The sequence below is a fragment of the Danio aesculapii genome, chromosome 18 (genome assembly GCF_903798145.1).
Source record: "Danio aesculapii chromosome 18, fDanAes4.1, whole genome shotgun sequence".
In the NCBI taxonomy this organism is placed as follows: domain Eukaryota; kingdom Metazoa; phylum Chordata; class Actinopteri; order Cypriniformes; family Danionidae; genus Danio; species Danio aesculapii.
In genome coordinates, this window is record NC_079452.1 from 7,448,689 (window position 1) to 7,473,764 (window position 25,076).

A 25,076-nucleotide genomic window follows, 5' to 3' on the forward strand; every position below is an offset into this window, starting at 1 on the left:
TGTGTAGTGTGGCTTCTTTATTTAGCCTGGATGTGATGATGATGTATATATTTGAACTTGTAGCTATAGGCTACAAGCCTATTTGTATATATATATATATATATATATATATATATATATATATATAAATTCATGTAAACGTTTCTGACAAATTTGAAGAAGGGATTTAATATGCATATTCATACAAACAGAGGCCCCCAGGTGAACCCGGAAGTGTGTTTTCTTTTCCCATTGAATTAAGGAGGTTCTTCCAAACTAATTACCTTTATTTAATGCATTATTCAGAAGCACGATGCTTCATCTGATGTTTAATCAAAGGATATGCAGCTTAACACTTCATTCCAATCCATTTCACATCCTTTATTATTTTCTAAGTATAACAGCTTGTGTATGGTTCATCATGCCACACATCCAAAAGGAGGCATTCTTATTTAATAGCAATGGGGTGCAACTTCCTTAATAAGTGACGTAAAAGGAGTTGGGATCAGCGCGCATGCGCGGGAAAGCAGAGCGGCAGCCGCAGCACGGATCAGTCCGCGAAACAACAGCAGACATGGCAAGAGATGGCGAGGGACGCGAGCACACCGACACCATGCACTGCTGAAGGGACGGGGGCCTTAACATTTAGAAAAAATATAAAAACTTTATAAAACATAGAAAAAAGGGAAAGAAATAGAAAAGAAAGCAAAGAAAAATTACTCCATATAAGAACAGAACTTTTCCAATGAGAGCACTTCTGTGGACACTGCTCCGCTATATCAGATAGATGATTTGTCCACAAGCTTGCACGTATAATGAACGCCCAGCTGTCGATGGAGAACATTGGCGATCTGCACGGAGTGAGCCATGAACCGGTCCACAGCGCGGCGGATCTCATGACCGGAGACAGCGCTCATCACAGGAGTCATCGGAGCAGTCTGTCAGCCCATGCGCGCTCCATGGGTATGGCTTCAATCCTGGACAGCGGCGACTATCATCACCACCGGCCCCCGGAGCATCCCGGGCTCGCCACGCACCTGCACCCGGCCATGAGCATGGCATGCGAGGCTCCCCCCGGGATGAGCATGAGCAGCACCTACACCACCCTCACTCCGCTGCAGCCTTTACCGCCCATCTCCACCGTCTCCGACAAATTTCCGCACCACCATCATCATCATCACCACCACCATCACCACCCGCACCAAAGGATCCCGGGGAACGTCAGCGGGAGCTTCACCTTGATGAGGGACGATAGGGGTCTGGCTCCGATGAACAACCTCTACTCTCCCTACCACAAGGATGTTGCCAGTATGGGACAGAGCCTCTCGCCCCTGTCTGGATCCGGACTGAGCGGCATTCACAACTCGCAGCAGGGGCTGCCGCCGTACGCGCACCCCGGGGCCACCATGCCCGCCGAGAAGATGCTCACACCCAACGGATTTGAGGCACATCACCCCGCGATGTTGGCTCGACACGGGGAGCAGCACATGAGCGCGTCTTCGGCGAGCATGGTGCCGATCAACGGCATCCACCATCACCCGCACGCCCATCTGAACGCCCAGGGCCACGGACAGGTGCTGGGCTCCACTCGGGAGCAAAACCACTCCTCCGTGCCCGGATCGCAGCTCAACAACGGTAGTAGTTCAGGTCAGATGGAAGAGGTCAATACCAAAGAAGTGGCGCAAAGGATCACCACTGAACTCAAAAGATACAGCATTCCACAGGCCATCTTCGCCCAGAGGGTGCTGTGTCGCTCGCAAGGGACGCTTTCGGACCTGCTCCGAAACCCTAAGCCCTGGAGCAAGCTCAAGTCTGGTCGGGAAACCTTCCGTAGGATGTGGAAATGGTTGCAGGAGCCTGAGTTTCAGAGAATGTCCGCGCTCAGGCTCGCAGGTGAGAGAACAATAGGTAATACACACTTCTTCTCTTATCTTCAGTGTATCACCCTCATTTCATCACAACACTTCATAATAGTTTCCATTCAGCGTTCATGTTTTGTTTGCAGCGCTTTTTGGAGGTTGGAAATTAGGCTTTTTTCAGGTTATGCGGTTTTATTTCGTGCATCATGTGTCACTTTTGATTTATATTGATGCTTTCAAACTTGAGCTTGTGTTTCTCGATGTAAAATATTGACCAGCTAGGTAAAGTGATCCCGTGTAATGGGTTTGTATTGCTTTGCTTGTTTGTTGTGGGCTGTTTGGCCGAGTTACATTGGAAGAGCCGACAAAAAATAGTTTGATCAGAAATGTGCGTCTGCAAGGCTCGGTGACCACAGTCCCATTGTCTCCATGTGAAAATGGATGCAGCGTCCCAGTGTCCACCTGTTTTTGCAACACGTTTATAACCCCTGATATAAATCTTTTTTTATAACATTAATAATTGTGGTCAAACACAGTTGCAAGTCTCTTGAGTGTATTTTGGTTTTAAAAACGGAGTGCGTAAATATGTTACGCGCACTGCTGAGCCCGTCTTTGAATACGTGTCGCAGTGTGTGTTTGGTTTGCTAGAAAAGGACAAGTCTTTCTTCTGTCTTCTCCTAGCTGGATCTTTTCATCTATTGTTCAGCTATAGTGACGTGGTCTCTATGTAGGTTTTTTTAATTAACTGATTGGGGCTCCATTAATTTGCCTCACGAGAATTAGAATCAATTGGCGGGCGGTTTTGGGGGCCACTGATCCGTTCAAATCCAGCAGTGAAAAAAGAGAGAGCATCTTAAATACGAATGTCTCTTTTCTGCACAGCTATATCAGTTGTAATTGCACATATATTTTATTTAAGCACCTGCAATAAGGCTATACTTGACAAATGAAAAAACTTTCTTGGACCAAATAAAAAGAATAATTTGAATTAATTATGAGGTGAGGTTTATGAAGGTTGTAGGCTCTCTCTCTCTTTGTGGTTGTCATTCTTAGCAGTTCTTTAGATATGGAATTTTTTTTTTTTTACTAAGAATGTCATAGTTTTATGCTATACTATATGTGCATAAATGTTAAGCTCATGTTTGTTTGGTTTTGGATCCCTATTCGGCCTTAGATTATGCTTCAATGTTTTGCAGCCATCGTTGTAAAGGTCAAAATATGTCTTTACTTTAAATAAATTCACATAAAATCTGTTTCATAATTATGTGTTTTTTCGTTTTATTTTTGTTGTTATTGAAGTGAAACATCCAGAAACTACTTACATTTTTTCGAATTTTATTATTATTATTACTATTCGTTATTAAAATTAATAATAATAATAATAATAATAATAATAATAATAATAATAATATAAAATTAATAACAAATGTAATAACACACTATTGAACTTCTCGTTGCTCCTCAATTAGTATATTTCGAGGTAGTGAAATTATTTCTTATGCCGTTAAATGATATTTAAATTAGTTAAGGTTCCAGACACAGTGATGTATATTATTGATTGCGTACACATGGTTGAGGGTATGTGATCGGCCTACTGAGAGGTAAATATAGAATTGGTATATCGATTATTCAAATTCGGTTCCCTTCTCCTTTTCCTTAGTAAGGTAAGACAGTAGACCACTCAGCAGTCTTTCAGATCACTGCTCTTTTACACCTTTTACAAACTCGTGATTTTATGCCGTGAATTTGTGGTTTACGCTTTTATATTCAACTGCGTTTTGATTTAGCTCTATGTATTTATGTTTTAGCATATTATTGCTTACGATTACCCTACATTTTAATTTTGTTTTACGTAAAAATAATAGGATTAATGGTCTAATTGTATCTGAAAAAAAATAGCCCTCCTGAATTCTTGCATAATTAATTTATATTTGCGTATTGTTTTGCTATTTAAAAAATGCGAATTTCTCAATGACATGTTCAATAGTAGCCTAAAAACTATTTAGAATATTAAAGTAATGATTATTAAATATTATTTCTAATAACATATTACAATTGGTTTAAATTTAAGTATTAAAATATATTTTAATTTAAAAATTAATATAAAAGTACGAAACCAAATCTTTGTGGCTTAGCTAAAACTTCAAAACTAACTTTGAACCATATAATCAATAATTATAATAATAACAACACGAGACAATTAGTTTAATGTTAGTTTAGTTAAACAATCAATAATTTAATCGTTTCGTTTTAAATGTTTCGTGTATGTATCTTAAAAACAATGTACCGATCAAGCGTCATTTATTGTCTATTTTTTCATCTATAATATAAGCTATATATAATTGTATGCTAAATTATTTGGTAGCGCAAATAATGTTTGATAACGACTTCGGCCTAAGCGTAAGATTATGCTGTTTTGTTGCTGGAGCCACTGTGAAATGAGTGACCATTGGCGCGCCCTCGCCCTCGTGTGCGCGCTTATCTGTCGCCTGTCTAATGATTTGCAGACAAACAGTACATATATGTGATGATCAAATGTGCTGAAGGATAAAGAGCTTCACAGTTTTTTTCCTGGGAATTTGCTAGTCTCGTCACAGTGGCCTTGTTGCGTATGGACACAGATTTGATTTATGACACATGATAGCGAGCTCATTTGCTTTTTGTTAATAGTTACCCGAAAGTTTCACACTGTTTTCCATGTGCACAGTTTCGTTCTTCTTTTTTTTCGTTGCGTTATGGCTATTTGATTTACAAATAAATGAATAGGCTAAATAAAATAAAACACAAAATAGACTATATATAATAATTTAATATATTTAAATCGTGTATTTTACGCATCTCTTGTAAATAGTATACATATCTTTAAATACATTAGAATAATTTTATATGCATCTCAAATGAATGTATTTATAGACTGTTTAAATAGGCAATGTGCTACAATAATGATACAGAACTAGGATGAATAATTATAATTATTATTTTTTTTTTTTTTATTTTTGCATACTAATACCTTCAGTCGGTTTATTTGTTTAAGTAAACAGACTGCATTTGATGAATCCAGTGTGCTTGCGTGTGTGACAGTTCAAGTAAATACCCGCTTAAGCAGTTTCCCGCCATCTAATAGCGCCATCTTGTGGTTTCCTTAATAAAAGCAACACCAGGACTTTCTTTAAACATCAACGGGCTTCATTTAAAATTATGCTTGGTGTCTTTAAATTAGCTTTTTATTAATATTTCTTAATAGGTATGCATTAATTATTAACTCATCCTCCAAAAAGCATCTGTATTTTTGTCTGATCTTATTCTTATCTCATGTCTGATTTTTAAAGAACCATTTTAGAAATTCACAGTATGTCTAATCGAATGAATCATTCTGTTTTTTCATGTTAGCCACAAATGTCTGACTTTTGCATATCGACATTTTGTTTTTTCAGCGTGCAAGCGAAAGGAGCAGGAGCACGGTAAAGGCGAGCGGGGGAACATCTCCAAGAAGCCCCGGTTGGTCTTCACCGATGTCCAGCGTCGGACTTTACATGCAATATTCAAAGAGAACAAGCGTCCGTCCAAAGAGTTACAAATCACCATCTCTCAGCAGCTGGGCCTGGAGCTCGCTACCGTCAGCAACTTTTTCATGAACGCGCGTCGACGGAGCCTCGATAAGTGGCTGGACGACGGCAGCTCCAACTCGGCCAACTCCTCCTCCTCCAGCACTTGTACCAAAGCATGATGGAGTAACGGCTGCATTGTGGGAGAAAAAAAAGAAAAAAAAACTTCGGTGGAAAAGCTTTAAACAAAGAAAACTTAACAAAAGACAATTTTAGACAGCGTTTGCCCTTAAAACTTGTACAGTACTGATATTTATAATATCCAAAGAAAACACCAAAGACTGCTTTGACCCGCATTTAGGACTTCGTTCGTTTAGCCTATGTCTGACATTCTGCAAAAAAGAAGAAGAACTTACACTCCAATCACTGGTCGTTCCCCACTCTTCCCCATAACCTGCGTCACAAAAAAAAAAAAAACATTTTTCTTTCGTTAATGTTCATGTGATTTCAAGAACTTTTCTCATCAATGATTGGTGATTATTTCAAAAGTGGAGTGATTGTTATTCACTCCGATGTCCGATTTTGCGACGTCACGTACTCACCTCTGTGTTTTTAGGTATCCCACATCTAGCCAGGGATGCCAGATACAACCAGGTGGTGAAGAATGTTGACAAAGGTTTCCTGAATGTCACCCTTAGGATAGTGCTTTCTTCCTAATTGCTGGAAAGTCACATTGGAACCTAAAATACATGTGAACTTGCCATCTCCACTACTTATCAATCAATTAATCAATCACAGATGGTAGAACCAAAGAAACACGTGTATTTAATTTATTTATCTATTTATTTATTTATTTATTATTGTTGCTTTAATCAGGCCAAACTATGTTGATTACTCTTTATCAAGACACCCTATGACAGTTCAGATCAGGTGACTATGGACTGTGGGTTCTATAACCATTCGACATATAATTAGATCTCTTCTTTGTCGCAAAACTAACTCAATCAGTAGTCAGACACATGTCGGGACACACCTTATCTCGTCCTTCAGTCTTGTGATTATTTCAGGGAGATTTTTGCTAGCTTTAACCTGCCTTTTTTACCTGTATTTTTAAATGCCAGTTGCTGAAAACCAAAGATAATGTTACACCAACCAGCACCTGTCATTATTTCATATCCACCTCCATGCATAAAGCACAGCTACACAGGAGATATTATTTTAAAACTCTACAGCACAGGGTTTTTGTCATTTATTATAGCTAGATTCCTGTGGAGCACATTGATTAGATCGAAATTTAGGTTGTTTTGTGTTATACTATAGACTTTCATGCATCACTTCTCAACCCTAGAATGTCAGTGTAGTGAGTGGTGGCTGTCAGCATGCTTTCAAAAACTCATAACCCATGTGCTGTCATGTATCATTTCCCATTAAGCTCACTTAGATACTTTTTATTTCTTGATAGAAGGCTATTTCATTGTCTAATGCATCATTTTTATGGCACCGACCATCAACACCACAGCAGTGTCCCCTATCCAGGCCCAAACCCAATACACTTGTAGAGAGAGGGAGCCCATTCTATGCATTTCACAACTAGGAAGAAAGCATTATGGAGACCAAAGTAGGGTGATGCGTTCGCTTCATATAACAGACTCACTCAAAACTCACAAGATATCTGGCCTTGTTGTCTCTTGTGCTGTGTTTTAGCTTTAAAAAATATATATTTGGTATTTACGACTATTACAACATCGAAGCATATATAAAAGAGCGCTGCTTCCTCATGTAGAAAAGAAGAAAAAAAATGACCAAAAAAAACAAACATGTTAAGACCTGCTGATATTTATAGTGTGAACCAAAGATGCTACCTCAGTCCGTTTCCATTCGTGATTTCTATCAAAGTAATGATACCAAAGATTACCAAAGATTTGTTCTCTTTGCACGGCCTAAATGAATGATATGGTGGATGAATAGATGGTGTGTTTCCACTCCTTTCCCCTCCTCTCCTTCGCTCTAATGCTCTCCTATCACTCATCCGTGCTCGTGTAACAGCGCCCTCGGCAGACATGTGTTAAACTCACAGGACGAGTGCCTTGCTTGAACCAAAGTGTTAAACCGCCGTTGACCTCTCGACACCCACCTTTTAACTCTCGGAATACCTCAGCCTGTGGAAGGGCCACTGATGAAGAAAAAAGTGGAATATTTCTTCTCTCTCACCGTGGTGCTTTTGCCAGTGCAACCATGCAATGAAAACATACCAAAGGAATTTCTCTTGCTTTCTCCAACTCTTTGCTGACAAACCAAAGCTCCTTTTCACCACCCTGCCAAATCTGCCGCTTGTCCCTCCCCCCCTCTCGCCACGTCACCAGTGGGTGTGTCCACCGATTAGGCCGTGCACATCTTTACCAATATCTGAATACCTCATAGTAATAAATTTTCACAGTTCTGTTGTATAGAGAGTTTATGTGATTAAGACAGAACTGAACTAGTTTGGTAAACCGTTGATGTTACTTCGGGAAAAAAGCTTTATGAGTATTTATTTTGATGGTTTTGGCTAAAGTGCTCAGTTTTGGTCACCAAAGGGGCGAGTTTCTGTGATAGCAGACCGAAACTTGCAGAAAGGAAAAAGAAGAAGCTTATTTTTTATTAAAGCCTTGTGTTATTCCGATACTTTAAGGATGTTTGACTATTCTTTTTTACAGGGTAAAACCAACTGCTGTGATTCTGTGTCTATTCGTTCACTTTCTTCTACTACTGTGTTGTGATTTCCATTTATTTAATTGCATTTTTTTTCTTTTTGTATCGCTTATCCTCTGTTTTAATTTATGTATTTGTAGAAAATATAGATTTGTACATAGTAGGTTTTTTGGAGAAAAAAAAAAACAAAACGTAACAAAAAAAATGGACATTCATTTTTATTTTACAGCCTTATGTCTGAAGTGTAGCTATATCGATGAATTTCCACTCCTCTATGTTTGTATGTTAGATGGCACTTTGGCCCATGTACGAATACACTGCCAGAGATCTGAATGGTCACCCACAGAGGGCTGACCTCATAGCAGCAACAACAAGCAGTGTGATGTTTTGATTTATGTTTTTTTATGTTATTTAAATGTCCAGAACGATTTGTCTTTGTATTACTAATCATTGTTTTATGGGTATTGCTGCACATCCAAAGATTTTCTAACCAAACCAAAAAGTGGGAGGGAAGGGTGGGGAGGGGGGATGACGAAAGAAGTAGCGTAATTTTTGCATAAGCACTGGCGTTTGTGAGGTCAATTGCTGTCTGCACGGGTATGAACCAGTAGAGGGCATAGAGTGACAATGTAGACAAGCTTTAGTTCAAATTACTGGGGGGCATATACTGCTGAACAGTACAATCTGTGGCTTTTGGGATTGAGGGCTACAAGTCCTGCTCACTTTGCTGTGTCAGACACTTGAGTGGGTGGAGCGTGGGCGGGGCAGCAGGTCTGCCATGGGCGGGGCCACGTCGCTGGGTTGTTTTTTATATGACGTGGCACAGCCGCCTAGATCCATCTGATGTTAACTTTGGTTGGAACATGTGTACTGACAATGAGCAAAATCTAATAAATTTTAAAAGAAAACAGGAATTGGTGTGTGCATGTGTTGGGAAGGGCGAAAGTGTGAGTTTAATGTTGTATTTTGAAGCTGATCGTAACTTCTGATCCACTAGCAGTACCAATAAGAATTCTGGAATGAGTTTCAAACACGTTCCCAAACAACTCGGATTAATGATCAAATAATTCCAAATTACCAAATTAGGGATGATTATTTTAAAGATAAACTGTACCTGGCCTTTCTCCTGAATTCTTTGGACACTATCGATGTCAAAAGGAGTATCAGTGGTATTCATCACAGACAATCTGATGGAAATTCAGTTATTTTATATTTGATAAATAGTTAATAATTTGCATGAATTGGTGCAATCCCATTTGTCAATTTTCATAAGATTTTCTCATGCCCCAAAAGCCTTATGTTTATGTATAGTTTTATGTTTAGAATCTTTTATGTTTACTTCTTACGCAAAATCATACATTTTTATACAAAGGCAGTTGTACTAATATGAACTTTACATTACATTATACATTATATTTACATTTTCCTGTGAGACTTAGTTGCACAAAGCTCCAAAAATTTGTTGGCAAAAAGTGTTATAATGATAATTTATACTATTTATTACAAGTTAACTACTAATTCCACAAAAAAAGTATACTAGTATGTTTCACGAAACAACATAAAAATAAAATAATGACCTTTTCAAGTAAGACTGGGTTTGTAAAATCCTTACTGACAAACTTTGTAAGAAAACACGGCAATTATGTTTTCATAAAATATCGTGATGGTATTTTACGAAAAACTTTACTATTTTATGCTATATTGTTAGTGCTTATGAGTTTTTACAATTTTTTGTCAATATTTGTCTCATTAAATAACATAAATCATTAAGTTTTACTGTGTGTCTTATTTTGAATCCTCCAAAAGTCAAAAAAACTTTTTGCCAAAAGTTATTGGCAAAACATTGACTATAATTTCATTTTACTACATTGTTTTTTCTTTTAAACTTCTGCATTGTGACTAAACCATCTCAAACCCACAGATTTAGTACTGGTATCATTACTTCAACAACAACAAAAATCAATTTGTTTGATGCTGCTAGTGGTTCAGACTTTATATTTGAAAGTTCACCTCATTGGGGACTTTGTGTTTGTGTCTGCTTTGGAAAGAAGGTACCACATAATGACATTACGAAAACCGATGTTCCTTAACTTAGCAGGATTGTAGAAAAAAGCAGGATAGTCTCTCTGTGCTGTACAATCAGAGTTGTTTCATTCTGTGCTTTAGGTTTGTTGGCTATATGTTGCGTATAATGGAGAGATGATCCAGATGCAGCATTTAGGATTTGTTTTGTATAACGAGTCAAGAGCCTCTCTGCCCAGAATCCCTCCCACAACACAGTCAAAGAAGTGTTTGCCCACAGCATCACAGCAGCTCTGCATCAGAATACTCACCCCCTTCTCCTCCCGAGCCCCTATGCTCCGTCCCGACCCACCCCTCTAAAGTAGTGTCTAGCTTAGATAGCTCGATGTATGTGAATGTTGGGATTGCTCTAATCATTAATTCCTATCCCAGTTGGTTGTCGTGGAAAAGGAGTTCCTATTTGATAGAAGGCTTGGCTCTGTGTGCCGTATAATACTGAGAGCGCCTAAGACAATCAGCTGGAAAACAAAAATCATGTTTTTCATTTTTTTAAATAATCCTTTTTTTTTTGTAGGTCCAAGAGGGACTACTTCCAGCGATGATTATTATAACGAAGGAAGGTTTTGATAAACTGAAAAATAAACTTGCTGACATTTTCTTTTTCGCAAAAAAAAAAAAAAAAAAAGTAGTGCTCGTTTCCATTTCGAACAGTGCATCTTGTATCAAGCTGGTTCTGTTTTTTTACATTTTCCTTTTCTCTGTATGTTGTGTCTGTTTCAGTGGAGGAATGCAGTAGGTATTACTCTCAGGTTGTAATGCGTCATGCTTTTTGTTTGAAATTCTTATCTCTCGATTTTAATTCTTTGTTTGTTTGTTTTTATTCCTTTCTTCTTTCCTGTTAGCTACTGTTCTCTATGCCGTGCAATATCATCTTCTGTGTTTGCTACGCAAGAAAAAAAAACTGAAAAAGAAAAAAAAAAGATGCAAGTAATGATGTCACCATGCTTTTTTCAGTGTTCAAATGTTTCAGCATTTCTGTAGTCACAAAAATGTAGAAAATAAAAAGGTTGGGTTTTCCAGCACATTACAACCAGACATCTTGACTTTCTTTCCTTTCATTTCCAACTGTTATGTCTGTGATATTGGTAGGGCCAGACAGAATCTGCTGACATTTTTTGCTATTTCTGCTGAGAATTTTGTAAAAAACTGCGGATTTATGCTAAATGATTTTAGGAGTATCAAAACTAAAAACTTAATATATAAAATCAACTAATAATACATTTTTTTACTTTTATTTAATGTTTACAAAGTCCAATTAGATCCACTTATGTGGTAAACAAAGCAAGTCTCATTTAATATCTCTACTAAAAGACAGAACATATTGCTTTACAAACTGTATTGTAAATAAATCTTACATTTTAAGCTCCTGGTCTTGGAAATGATGTACTTGTGGGCATTAATAATAACAATATACATTAATTTCTTACTCTAGTCTATAAACCAGGGATGTCAAACTCCTGTCAAACTCAAATTCCTGGAGGGCCGCAGCCCTGCACAGTTTAGTTTCAGCTCTGCTTCAACACACTTACCTGTAGGTTTCAAACAGGACTAAAAGACTTAATTAGTTTGATCAGTTTTTGTTTAGGATCGGAACTAAACTGTGCCGAGCTGCGGCCCTCCAGGAATTGAGTTTGACATCCCTGCTATAAACTAACACTAACAGACACTTTTCACTTTTGATTTTCGGCTTCAGTGTTGTTATTTTGATGCATGTCATCAAAATGACCCCTAACAGAATATTTACAGATTTTAAAAAAACTTGGTGATTACTGTACTGTACAATAACCATGAAGAATTTGGTGAAAAGATGTTGTGTTGTGCTAGATTTTTAGCATACAATTTTTATATGTGTGAAACAAGTAATACGTAAAAACATACAATAGAGTTAAAGATGAGAAAGGTCTTCTTATACATTAAAATACACCCTGCCGTTTGTTTGATTGATTGATTGATTATTTGATTGATTTAGTCTGATCACAAAATAACGACTATCACACATTTACCATGAATTACACAAGACGCTTATGATATTTGGTGCTTTAACTGCCTGCTCTACGAAATGGTTGACCATATTTTGATATAGTTTTAAATAATGGCAGTTAAAGTCATTTAAAGCAGAGTTTCTCAACCACGCTCCGGGAGGACCACCAGCTCTGCACATTTTCACATGTCTCTTTAACCAAACACTCCTGAATCAGATCATCAGCTCATTAGCAGAGACTGAAAGATCTGTAATGGGTGTGAAAGACAAATGAGACATCCAAAATATGCAGTGTTGGTGGTCATCCAGGAACGTGGTTGAGAAACACTGATTTAAAGAATGACTGTTTTAAATAATGGTTTACACTACACAGCATTTTTGGTTTACAAAAAAATCAAACAAACTTAATCCTGTTGCACTACTACATTTGACAAGAAAACATGTTAAATGAGAATCTGAAATATTTTATGGTATACTTCAAAAAAATAAAGATGATGACAAAAATGTTTTATTTTGATTATATATTTAAAAATAAATTGGTCTTATATTTTCAGATTTTTCATAGTACATGTATTAATTCCAGTACTTTTAACATAAACCGGCATATCTACCATTTGGTAGAGGTTGATATTTTAGAAATTATGGGATGTGTTAAAAAATGCATTTGGAGCATGTAAACTAGCGACATTAGGAGTTAAGAAATGCAATCCAAAAATTTTTTTCTTGGTGGGGCCATCAAGGGGTTAAAATGTTATTTGGTGTAACAGTAGCAATTTGGTGTTATTTGGTGTAACAGAGCAATTCCAGCATTATGGATGTAACACTTGCAGTAAAATCTCATAACATAAATTCACAGAGAAAGTATATGTTAACATTATATTGAAACATTATATTGACATTATATATTTTTTATATTTTAAATGAGGAAAATAAGCATGCGTTATGGATGTGACCAAAAAAGTCTGTGAGTTTACAGTATACAATATACTTTGTAGTAATTCTGTGAATTAAACTGCACAACTCAAAAGAAACAATGGTAATCAAAAGGATAACAGTCGGCTCTTTAGAGAATAAAAATGAATCATTTTATTTTATTTAATGTTTTGGCATTTATGAGAAAAAAGCTTTGTTATGTATGTGACATCTCTCCGTTATGGATGTGATGGATCTGAAATTGCCACTTGTGTGACTTTGGTAAATCAAATATAATTGTTTAAAAACACTGACAGATACATCTTTGAGTATTTTTACAGAACAGTAATATATAAGCTTACACAAAAAACCTAGAAAGGGTTTCGCTGTTTTGGTGAAACCTTTTTTTCATGGCAAAGTTGACATTTGCATGGAATTGCTCGTACTCACTACTCACTCTCAAGTGGTTCCAAACTTTATAAATTTCTTTCTTCTGTTGAACGCTAAAGAGGATATTTTTAAGTCAGTAACTGATATTTTGAAGAAATTTTGAAGTAAAAGGTGAGTAAATGATGACATGATTTGTATTTTTATACAAACGTTAAAGTGCGGACAGAGCGACTTATTGTTTAACTTTCATAGTACAAGGAGTTGTAGTCTTAAATATGCTGCAACTAAGTATAGAATAAGCAGTGTTGGGGGTAGTACATTAAAAACAATGTTACATTCAGAGTTAAAACAGGTAAACTAACATTACTTAATTTCTAAGAAAATAAATAAGATAAAGGCACCGTGTGTCATTTTTGCCACTAGAGGATGTGTTTTCACAACAAACAAAGACATATGATATTGTGACTAAGTGTGGAATCATGAGAGTTGTGGTCTTACATTCTATGCTTTGGGACTCTAAAAGAAATCATGTTCATGGATGAGTTAAAGTATTCAAAACTTATTATCATGGAAGTATGAAGTAAAACTGCTGAAGCAGTTGCTAATGAAAGCACCAGCTTATATTATGCCACAGTCGGCTGCTGTTGACCGCCATCGATCATACTAAATACATTCTAAATATAACGTTATGTTATAATGCAGTCTAATAAAATGCACAACATATTAAAGCATCTTTGGTGTTTTCCTGTTTTCTATAAAACCAAAACAGAAATCGAGAGTGTGTGATGTCATTAGCATTCCAGCACAGCATAGTCTGCGTCATTAGGATAAATTGCTTCTTTCTCTGTATTTAAAACCCCTTCTTCACAACATAATGTAGTTAAGTCAACAAAGTGTATAACACTGTTATAGTGGTTTATGGATATTTCAATAAATAAAACCTTACATATTGTGCCTTAAAACATTCTAAGAAGTAATGACTAACAGTCTCAATTCTGTTTTCTCTCTGTAGCTGGAAATACTTACAATGTCAAGAAATAAACATGTGAATTATATATAAAAAAAACATTTAAAAACATATAAATGTTCTGTTGTGTTGTTGAATGGACTAATGAACAAAAGAGTCTCTATAAGCTCCTGACATTCAAGTAAAGGACATAATTGTGGCTGAGTTTTATTTTTAGGGCTGAAGAATCTCGGTAAACGGTGATATATCTATTCAAAATATGTTGGACGTCCATCTGTTATCCAAATATCCAAAACAGTTAACTTATTACATATTATTTTGCGAATGTTTCCAAATTTCCTCTCTGAAAGGGCTTGTTAACTTTCTGTAACTTTTCTGCTAATTCACTGTCAGTCATAAACTAGTTATGCACTGTGGTCAAGCCAGCCACGGTTCGGAAAAACACAGTCAAGGCCGCGATTTATATTTTGGTGCGCGCGTATTATTATGATTACAGTAATGTCAGCAGCAACACAGAGAGCGTTCCACAGAGCAGTCATTTCGCCCAGAACAGAGATCTTATGGCTCGTTTCCACTGACTGGTACGGTACGGTTCGGTTTGGTACGGGTCACCTTTATCAGGCTTGCGTTTTCACTAACAAGGGTACCCTTTTGGTGGGCGTGGTGTATGACAGAAAGTTTCAGTCGACGTCATTCTCGCTCGAGGAAATGTCTACAATAAAGCTGTATGGGTCACTTACATATCATGAGAAGCACTTCTCACAAAACAGACACTTCATACACATAAATACTTGTGTAGAAATGTTTATTACTAACTTTTCAATGAACATGAGTTGATTATAACTGCAGATCAATGACAGTGCGAAACAGCCTACTGTAACGTCTGTAATTATATTTAACTAAATAAATGAACATATATAAACACATACAGCCCCTTACAGTCTCCGATATGTTACCAACTACAGAAGAACTACACACAGCAGACATTTCGTCCGTATTTAGGTTCAAAACAACACAAAATATAGCCTACAGTCAGTGAAAACCTATTATCTGTGTATGTAATCTTCAGCAGCACATGTAGCCTCGGTTAGAGAGTAATTCCGTCATTCCCAGTTCATATTAGTCCAAAATGTGAAGATATTAAGTTAGTTATACATGGCATTTTGTTCATGTTTGCTGAAAAATAATGTGCTCCTTTTTTCCGGCTTCTCCTTTGTGTCTTCACGCTTCACTCGTTTGTCAGTGTCTGACAGGATCAGGTTTCAAAAGCAAGTCCATAATCAAGCGCAGGTTATTATTATCAGCTCAAGAAGTTTGTTATTTCAGATATAATGTTAGACGCGCGAGCGCTAGCAAGAAAGCGAAACCACTCGCGCCTCAGACTGGCTCGTAAACAAACTACGGGGCACACGGGTAAATCTGCTCTTCTTCTTAGCTTTGTGGCTGTTTATCAAGACGACAACAAGGTTTGTTTGAGCCCGGGTCGACCATGGCTCGTTATTATATGTATATATCATTCCGCTGTAATGTCTCGGCTCGTCGGCTGTGTATTTCAAACATGGCGGGTTTTTTGTTTTCATTCTGGCTTGTTGCGTAAGCGAATGACTTATCTCTGTAAACCAATAGCATTCAGCTGTGCCTGTGGCTCCGTCTTTTGGTACCCTTTCTCGTGTTTGGAACCCTTTCGAAAGGGTGCCGAAAAAGTGGTACGGTATGATTCGGTTCGGTTCGGTACGCTTTTGACAGTGGAAACGGCCATAAAAGCGTACCAAACCGAACCGTACCGTACCGTACCACTCAGTGGAAACGGGCCATTATAACGACAGTGGCACCCCCAGAAAATTTTCTTAGGGGTGGCCAGAAGAGGCCACACCAAATCTTGGGGTGGCATACAAAAAAATAATGAAATCAGTGTAATGTTCTATTTTTGTTTTTAGTAAATGAAATAATATGGTTTTCATTCATTTAATTGATTACTCTTGAAATATTGCAGGGCAACGCGGTGGCGCAATAGGTAGTGCTGTCGCCTCACAGAAAGAAAGTGGCTGGTTCGAGCCTCGGCTGGGTCAGTTGGCGTTTCTGTGTGGATTTTGCATGTTCTCCCCACGTTTGCGTGGGTTTCCTCTGGGTGCTCCGGTTTCCCCCACAGTACAAAGACATGCGGTACAGGTGAATTGGGTAGGCTAAATTGTTTGTAGTGAATGAGTGTGTATGGATGTTTCCCAGAGATAGGTTGCAGCTGGAAGGGCATCAGTAGCGTAAAACATGTGCTGGATAAATTTATTCTGCTGTGGCAACCCCAGATTAATAAAGGGACTAAGCCGAAAATAAAGTGAATGAATGAAATATTGCAATTTTTTCCTTGAAATTATTCAGCAAGTACATGTGCAAACCAAATAAAGATCAATATTTAGTTTAATAACACTTTTCATATATATAAATAACTTTTCAGTTATTTTTCACATACTGTTATTGTACAGCATACAGTATCTGCCATGTCTAAAATTAATGAGTTGATTAATTAAACAAACAAATGAACAAACTGAACAAAAGGCATTACTGTATACACACACTCACTATACAGACCCTAATAATATCATTTAGCCATATCCCTTTTTGAGTCACAAAATTATTAATGCAGCTTCTTCTATTGATGTATCTTCAGGTAAATATTAAATTCCCATTGCTGTCTATTGAAGGTGTGTGCCTGCTGTCAACGATGATCGGGTAGGGCATTGGCGGTTCTAGTTTAAATGACACCCTGGGCGAACCACCCCATACACCCCCCACCCCCCTTAAATTGTCAGATTTTTTATTCAATAAATATAAATATTTATTTATATTTTTTTCTAAATAAATACAATTATTATTAATATCATTATACAATTATTATTCTAAATAAAGAACAAAATTCAATCCTAAATGTTACTGGAGTGATATGCTAAGATCACTTAAACCTTTTGCATGAATATTAAAAATGACAATTCTAAAGAATACAAAAAAATATGTTTTATAGAATTATCTTTTGTCTTAGACCCGACTCATGGCCGAGAATCAATGTTATGAAGTCTTACCTTCCTGACTCTTTATCCTTCCTTTCTGCTTTATAGCCATGCTTAGTGAAAGTTACATCATCATCATATTATATAAACTTTAGTTTAGTCGACTTGCAACTCGCTGCGTGCCGACACAGACGGTTATTTTATCGGCGTGCATGTAAACGACCAGGATTCACAGTAGTGCGTGAGGCGCACGGGAATGGTTTTCTGCGCGCATGCGTCAGTTTGCTTTCACCAGCGTTGAACCAGCGCTGAGGGGGAGAGGTAGTGAATCAGCTACGTCAGTGGCACCAACAATAATTTAGTGGCTGCATTTTGTTTATTTATTGAAATATTGGGAATTTACATAAGTACATTTAAATTAATAATGTCAACAGCAAAATCATATTGGGGTGGCCACAAGGGTGGCCAAAGTTTTCCCAGGGGTGGCCACGGCCTTGGGGGCGCCCCTGTGTGAAGAAGGTTCAAATCCAGAGAAAGAAGCAATTTCAGCTAATGACACAGACTGCTGTGTTGCCGTGCTAATGACGTCAATGATGATTTGTAAAATGAGCTGTGAGCTTTGAGATGCAACTTGCACAGACAGATTTGGATGCACAGACAGATTTGGAACAGAAGAGATTAACTTGACATCTTTTGAAATGGGGTATGCTGTGTTCTCTATAAAAAAATCTAAATACAAACAAAAATTAAAAAGATTAATTATTTGTAGTTGATAGAGCTGATAATTAACATAATTAATTTAAAAAAGATTAAAATAAAAGATTTAGAAATAGCAGTAGGTAGTGCTGTCGCCTCACAGCAAGAAGGTCGCTGGTTCGAGCCTCGGCTGGGTCGGTTGGCGTTTCTGTGTGGAGTTTTCTTGTTCTCCCTGCGTTCACGTGGGTTTCCTCCTGGTGCTCCGATTTCCCCCACAGTCCAAAGACATGCGGTACAGGTGAATTGGGTAGGCTAAATTGTCCATAGTGTATGAGTGTGTGTGGATGTTTCCCAGAGATGGGTTGCGGCTGGAAGGGCATCCGCTGCGTAAAACAAATGCTGGACAAGTTGGCAGTTCATTCCGCTGTGGCGACCCCAGATTAATAAAGGGACTAAGCCGACAAGAAAATGAATGAATAAATTAAAATATCTCTGATGTGTTTCATAAGCTGAAGCTTTGAATTAAACCGCATGTTGACCAAACAGAAACAAAGCTAAAAAGAAAAAAAACATTAAATAAATAAATAAATAGTTATTTTAAAAGCTAATTTTATGACACCAGAGTAAAACATTTTTTTGTCACATTAAGCATTTATTTTGTTACTTAGATTGATTTGAATATTACTTTTACCATTTGGTTTAAATCTAGCTTTTTGCTAAATAAAATGGTTTCATTTTGTTTCAATGGTCTTTTCATTTTGTAATTTTTTTTTCTCCCCTTCCCTATTTTCTCCCTTTCATGCCAACCAGCTAACAAAAACAATATTTTAAGATACAAATTCACTCTGAGAAATACTGTATGGATACAGATATCAGATTTTCATTTTTATTGTTAAATTCCTTTGTAGTTTTTGGTTGTCCACTTTTTTATTTATTTATTTGTTGAGTTTATTTGCTGTTGCATTAATTTAAATAATTACATCTTATTTAATTCATTTAGACGAATTTAACTGACATCTTTAGACCAAAAATGTGCATGCTCTGCAGCATACAGAGAGCAGTGAACTGTAAAGTGTCACATATTTTAGCACACCTCTGGCTGTGATTCTACATAAAGTCCACTAGATGGCATAACACAACCGCTATAACTAAACCTATCCCTTGTGCAATGCAATAGCACATTGGAATCAATTTATGAGTGATGTTGATTGGAATAAAAGTTTGGCTTTTGCTTATCTCTGAACAAAAAAGGTTGAAGAGATTTCCTTTAAACTCCTTTACAGAATATATCCTGCCAAACTTTATTTAATTACATTTTTAAAAAGATATTGATGTGTTTTTGCAATCAGAGGCCAGAGAGCGCTGTTCATTATTTGTTGTTGCCCTTATGTGTATTTTTTGGCGAAATGTAATTGACTTTATTGCTGTTAATATTGATGAAAATATTACTTTACATTGGAAAGATGTTTTTTTTAGGAATTTTGGAAACACTTGAGACAAAAATATTTTATTAATTTGTTTATTTTAATGGCTAAATTTCATATTCATAAAAGTAAATTTTCAGGTAAAAATTCAAGTTTTATTGCATTTAAAAATGAAGTAAAGCATTATATTGAGTCCATATTACCCTCAAAAAATCAAAAAGCTATGCGAATTCTACTCCCGCTAGCCTTTGAAATTTTCTCTACATTTGTTGTACTTACTTGCATTATATGTTTTGAAGTTATTCAATAAAAATAAATATATAAATCACTAAACCTGTCCCTTGTGCCAAATAAAGACAATTTAAATAGAAAAGGATTTGAATTTAAATCTGACTTTATTTTGCCAAGAAGGTCTTAATATGTTTTTTTTTTTTTTTTTCACATAATAGACAATGTTAAGCATAAGCCTATTTATGTCCTTAATTGTTTTGTGCTTTAATCAGTATGTGGGGGAAGTTTGACCATTTGGTTATCTAAGCATTCATTCAGTCAGTCAGTCAGTCAGTCAGTCATTCAATTTCTGTTCCATCACATGACAACAAGATTAAACAAAAAAACATTCATTCATTTATTAAAAATGTTAATTAGTTAATCTTGTCTTTAAGATTTTTACAATAGATGTTCTGCAGGAAAAGGGAGAGAGAATTTGTTTGTTTGGTTTTAAAGAATACATTTTTGCTGAAAAATCAACATTAAAGTAAAAAAATATATATTTAAGGAAATTAAAATGTTAAAATTATATGTAAGTGGTGATAAATGTCAAATGAATGATGCAACGAAAGTAATTTTGGTTTGTTTTTCAGTTTGTACTGCAGTTTATATGAATTAATAGCCTAATTTTATTATTTCTCTTTTGATGGGGTTTGATCTGTCTCTTTTGACCCAAATGTATTAAAAGTCATAATGTTGTTGTTTTTTATGTTATGATGTTTATATAAACCTTTTTGTTTTTTATTTTTGCCAACGTAACAAAATATGTTTTTTTTATGTTTTTTATGAACTCTTAAATAATTACATTTTTTACTTTTGCAATTGTTAAAGAGGTAATGTTCAATTCTAGCATTCTATAGACCATTTTAATGTGGCCATGTCATTTGCCCATGAATATTTCCTGCTTGTTATCAAACTATTTCATAGCTGTAGCAAGAGGCAATTCAATCGTAGCTTCATGTAAAAGCTGTCATAACAGATAGGTATCAATATGTGGCACTTATTGGATTCTCATAAGCTATAGAAATTAAAAATGTATAACAGGATATACGTTGGGACCATTGTTTTTGTTTACAACCCTCAAAATGGTCTACAGGCGTTTTAATAACAATAACAATAGTATTAATACTAACAATAACAATAGTATTAATACTACTGCTACCACCACCACTACTACTACTACTACTACTAATAATAATAATAATAATTATTATTATTATTATTATTATTATTATTATTATTTTGTTATGAATATTTGAGTTATTGAGTTCATTTGCTACTCCATTGACTAACTGCCGTTATTTAAATCACGCGAAGACAAACTTCACAATCACCAAAAGATTTTAATTTCTACAAAATGGATTTTGTTCCATAGTATAGAAAACAGTTTTGGGAAGGATCACATTATACAGCATATTTAGTCCACCACCACCTCAAGATGTGATTCTAAGCAAAGTCCACTAGGTGGCACGACACAACTGCTATAACTAAACCCTTTGTTCCATGTGTCAACCTGAATGTAAACATATATTTAAGGAATTTAGAATTAAGAATTTAAAAGGTTTTGCAGAGATATTCTTGGTCTTCGTTTAGTTATATGTGAAATAAAAAATACCCAGTCACATGTTAAATGTTATATTCTGATTGGTGGTCTCCTAATAAAGTAATATTTGTAGTATCTCATAAGAGAGTGTGGAAAATCTAAGCCTATATTTATATCCTTAAGTGTTTTGTGTTTTTTAATCTGTCTGTAGGGGGACATTTAAAAATGAAGGTCAGTTTAATCCTTTTGGGTATTCATTTGTTCTTCGATGCGTAAAAGCTCTATTCCATCAATCAGCTACAATGACCTCTGTGCTGTTATCTAATAGCATGAAAGACAGTGGAGAGTTTTGTAATAAGGCCTGAACCCCTGGGAAAAATTCAATTTAATAGAGATTGCACATGCTAACATTTAGACGACATTCATTAATTCTGATAATTGCTTTACTATGGAAAGACAAAGCCAGTGAATGAATTGTTGAAAATTGTTGAGGATCTGATGATGTCAAGAATGAAACCTGATGATTATATTATTAAACAAAAGCATATGCTTATAATGGCATAGTTCACCACCTAAAAATAAAATGGTTAAGTCTATTTTTTTGTTGAACATAAAGGAAGGTGTACTGAAGAAGGGTGGGGGAAAAGCCATTTCATTTATTTTTTGTTCTGATATGGATGTCAATGGCAGCTTTTTCCCAGCATTCTTCAGAAAGATAAACTTTGAGTGTGAATTAATGTAGAGTATTTTCATTGTTAGGTGAACAATCTCTTTAAAGAAACAAGAAGAATCACATGGCCTTTGACATTTATTTGATCATATGAATTGTCCAGAATTTTAAATAGTTCATAATAATTCATAATAAATGCACAACCACATACCAGTACCAGCTGCTGGTATATGGCTTTTAGTGATTTGTGCATTCTAACAGCACCTGAAGAGATAATTTACTAAAAACTGTTCCAAAGTCCAAAACACTTAAAACTTTGACATCTTGAGCTTTTTAGGTGAAATAATCACATGCAGTGCTGTGCATTAAATTATTTAATTATAGTAAATATGATGGACTATTTGCAATGAGTTATGCCAATTTGATGCATGCATTCTTAGAATTAATTTAAAAAGTTATCAGCAAACTCGTGACACTGAGTTATAATATATTTACTCCCCATCTCTAACAATGTGAATTTTTGGCACCACTTAATGTGTATCAGTCGTTATGTGTTCTGATTAAATTGTTCATTTGTATTTTACTGTTTTACTGTTACGAAAATTTGGATTTACAATTTAAAGTTGTGTGTTTTTATTTTATCCTTTTTTTATGCTTTATTCATTTATTTAAACAACAAACTATTTTTATGTCAGTGAGTAAAAAAACAACATTATTTAGTACATAACTGATTTTTAATCACAACAAATGAAACTTTATATTTATATTACATATATTATGTACAACTGTCATTTTATTATATATATATATATATATATATATATATATATATATATATATATATATATATATATATATATTTATTTTTATTTTTTTTTTGTAACGTTTGGAAGAAATAATAAAGTTAATATTAAAATGTTTATGATGTTTAAATGTTAAAAGACTAAAACAAAACACACTTAGTAAATCCAGTAACTGACCATTTTCAAGAGATCTCGTAGCTATTTATTGCTGACATTTTTCATTTTAGGCTGAACAATAAACTACTATAATAAATTGTATAATACTGTACTCTACAGTATTACAACTCTTTGTCAATGAAGGTAATTTTCTCATTGAAATGTTTATTTTTTTTTGTAATAAAATACTAAATACCTTAATTTTAGGTGCATCAAAGTAAACTACAAAATACAGCAGTCACAAATGTATCAAAATAAAATACTGTATTTTGTATTTTAAAAATACTACAAAATACCAAAGGAGCATGACATTTCTTTGCAAATATTCCATCAATTAGACCTATTTGATGAATCACTTCCCCATTAAACTGACTTAGTGAAGTAAACAATGTTTGATAGCGATGTGGCCAGTAAAATTGCCATCACCTCTGTACAATGGTTTTTCAACCTCCTAATATTTTAAAAGGGTGTTAAATAAAGAGTTTATTTAAATTTTGTTCACAGTTGTTTTTTTTTTTTTTTTTTTTTGCTATTAAACTTTTCAATACTCAATGTAAAAACGGTATTAAGTTTCTTTAGGCTAGAGTTTTTGATTATTAAATATTTGTGTTTTATGTGTTGTGTTTTATGTGTTGTGACGTCTTAAGGCTTTTATCTTTCCTCTTCATTATATATACAATGGACTGATCAACTACTGGCATTTGAAACAGCCAATTAAGTATTGTAGGAATCGCCACTGTAGGACTTATTTTTATATTGTTTGTTTTAACAACAAACATTTGGCATCAGCAATCCATCCAAAACTACTATTATTTGTACAGAATACTCTTTCTCTTAAGATTTTTTCAATTCTTCTTTAAATGGAAGAGTCAGTAAAATCCAAACAAAGCACCAATCAGAGGGTGCATGATGTAGAATGACTTTTTTTTGTATTTCTTACAAAGTATTTTACAGTATTTTAAAAATACAAAAATACAAGACGCTAAAGTATTTTGAAACATTAAGCTGTTTTCATCAGCTCTATCAACTACAAATTACAAAATACTTATTTGTATTTAAAATACGTAGGTATTTTGAAATACATGTATCATAAATACTGCACATCCCTGTTCTCAAGCAATAGGCTAATTTTGCCTATATGTAAAATGTATTACAGTAGGTCTATTGGTTAATTTGTTTATATTACTATAGTTGTTGTCTACCTCAGTCAGTCAGTCAGTCTTTATTTATTTCCCGAAGGCAGTTTGGTTGCAGCATACAAGCATGTCACACTTAATACACAATATACAATACGAATTCTACCCTAAATTTAAAACCTTTACAGCTGAGGGGATGAATGAAAGTTTAAACCGTTTTTTTTTACTAATAGGAGTTCTGTACCGAATACCAAAAGGGAGAAGATAAAACTCGTGGTGGACAGGATGGGAATCATCTGGCATAATACTCTGAGCTTTACTCAAAACTTGTCTATGGTATAACTGAGCCATGGTCATCTGTTTTCTCCCTATTATTTTTCCTCCTATGTTCACAATTTTCTCCAAACAACTCTTATTTTTCACACTTGGAGAATTGAACCAACAAAGCAAGGAAAATGATAACAGTGACTAAATGTATGAACTGTAAAACATGCACATGAGTGACTTATCTATATTAAAAGATCTTAATTTCTGTAAACAGTATACAGTCCCTGCTGACAAATCCAGCTTACACCAGCCTAGGCTGGTTGGCTGGTTTTAGCTGGTTGACCAGCCTAGTTTTAGAGGAGTTTTGGCCATTTCCAGCCTGGTCTTAGCTGGTCAGGCTGAAAAATGCCCAGCTAAATCCAGCTAAAACCAACTTGACCAGTCTGGTTTAAGCTGGACATTTTGGCTGGGCTCCCAAGCTGGATTTAGCTGATCATTACAACCTGAACAACTAGAATTACCACAACAGATTATTACAGCTGCTTATGGAGTTTTTACATGGTGAGAGAGTTCCAGCAGAATAACCACATTTGCATATAAGCAGTCAAAGTTCACACTCTCTTGTAAACTTGTGTTTACCCAAAGTGGTTTACATCCACGAGTTTCCGCGGTAACAGGTTCAAGCGAGTGCCATGGGGCGGAA

The 25,076-nt window shown here is 35.5% G+C and overlaps 1 protein-coding gene across 2 annotated transcripts; it reads left to right on the forward strand.

Annotated features, from left to right (window-relative positions):
- The first annotated feature begins 589 nt into the window (after positions 1–589).
- onecut1 (one cut homeobox 1) lies at positions 590–5,831 on the forward strand. Of its 2 annotated transcripts, none has more exons than XM_056478504.1 (2): positions 590–1,887; positions 5,273–5,831. In XM_056478504.1, the coding sequence occupies exons 1-2, from the start codon at positions 795–797 to the stop codon at positions 5,563–5,565; spliced, it is 1,386 nt and encodes a 461-aa protein (XP_056334479.1). In that variant the 5' UTR covers positions 590–794; the 3' UTR covers positions 5,566–5,831. The 2 variants fall into 2 exon arrangements, with proteins under 2 accessions (XP_056334479.1, XP_056334480.1); XM_056478505.1 differs by having other exon boundaries at positions 590–1,872.
- The last annotated feature ends 19,245 nt before the right edge of the window (positions 5,832–25,076 follow it).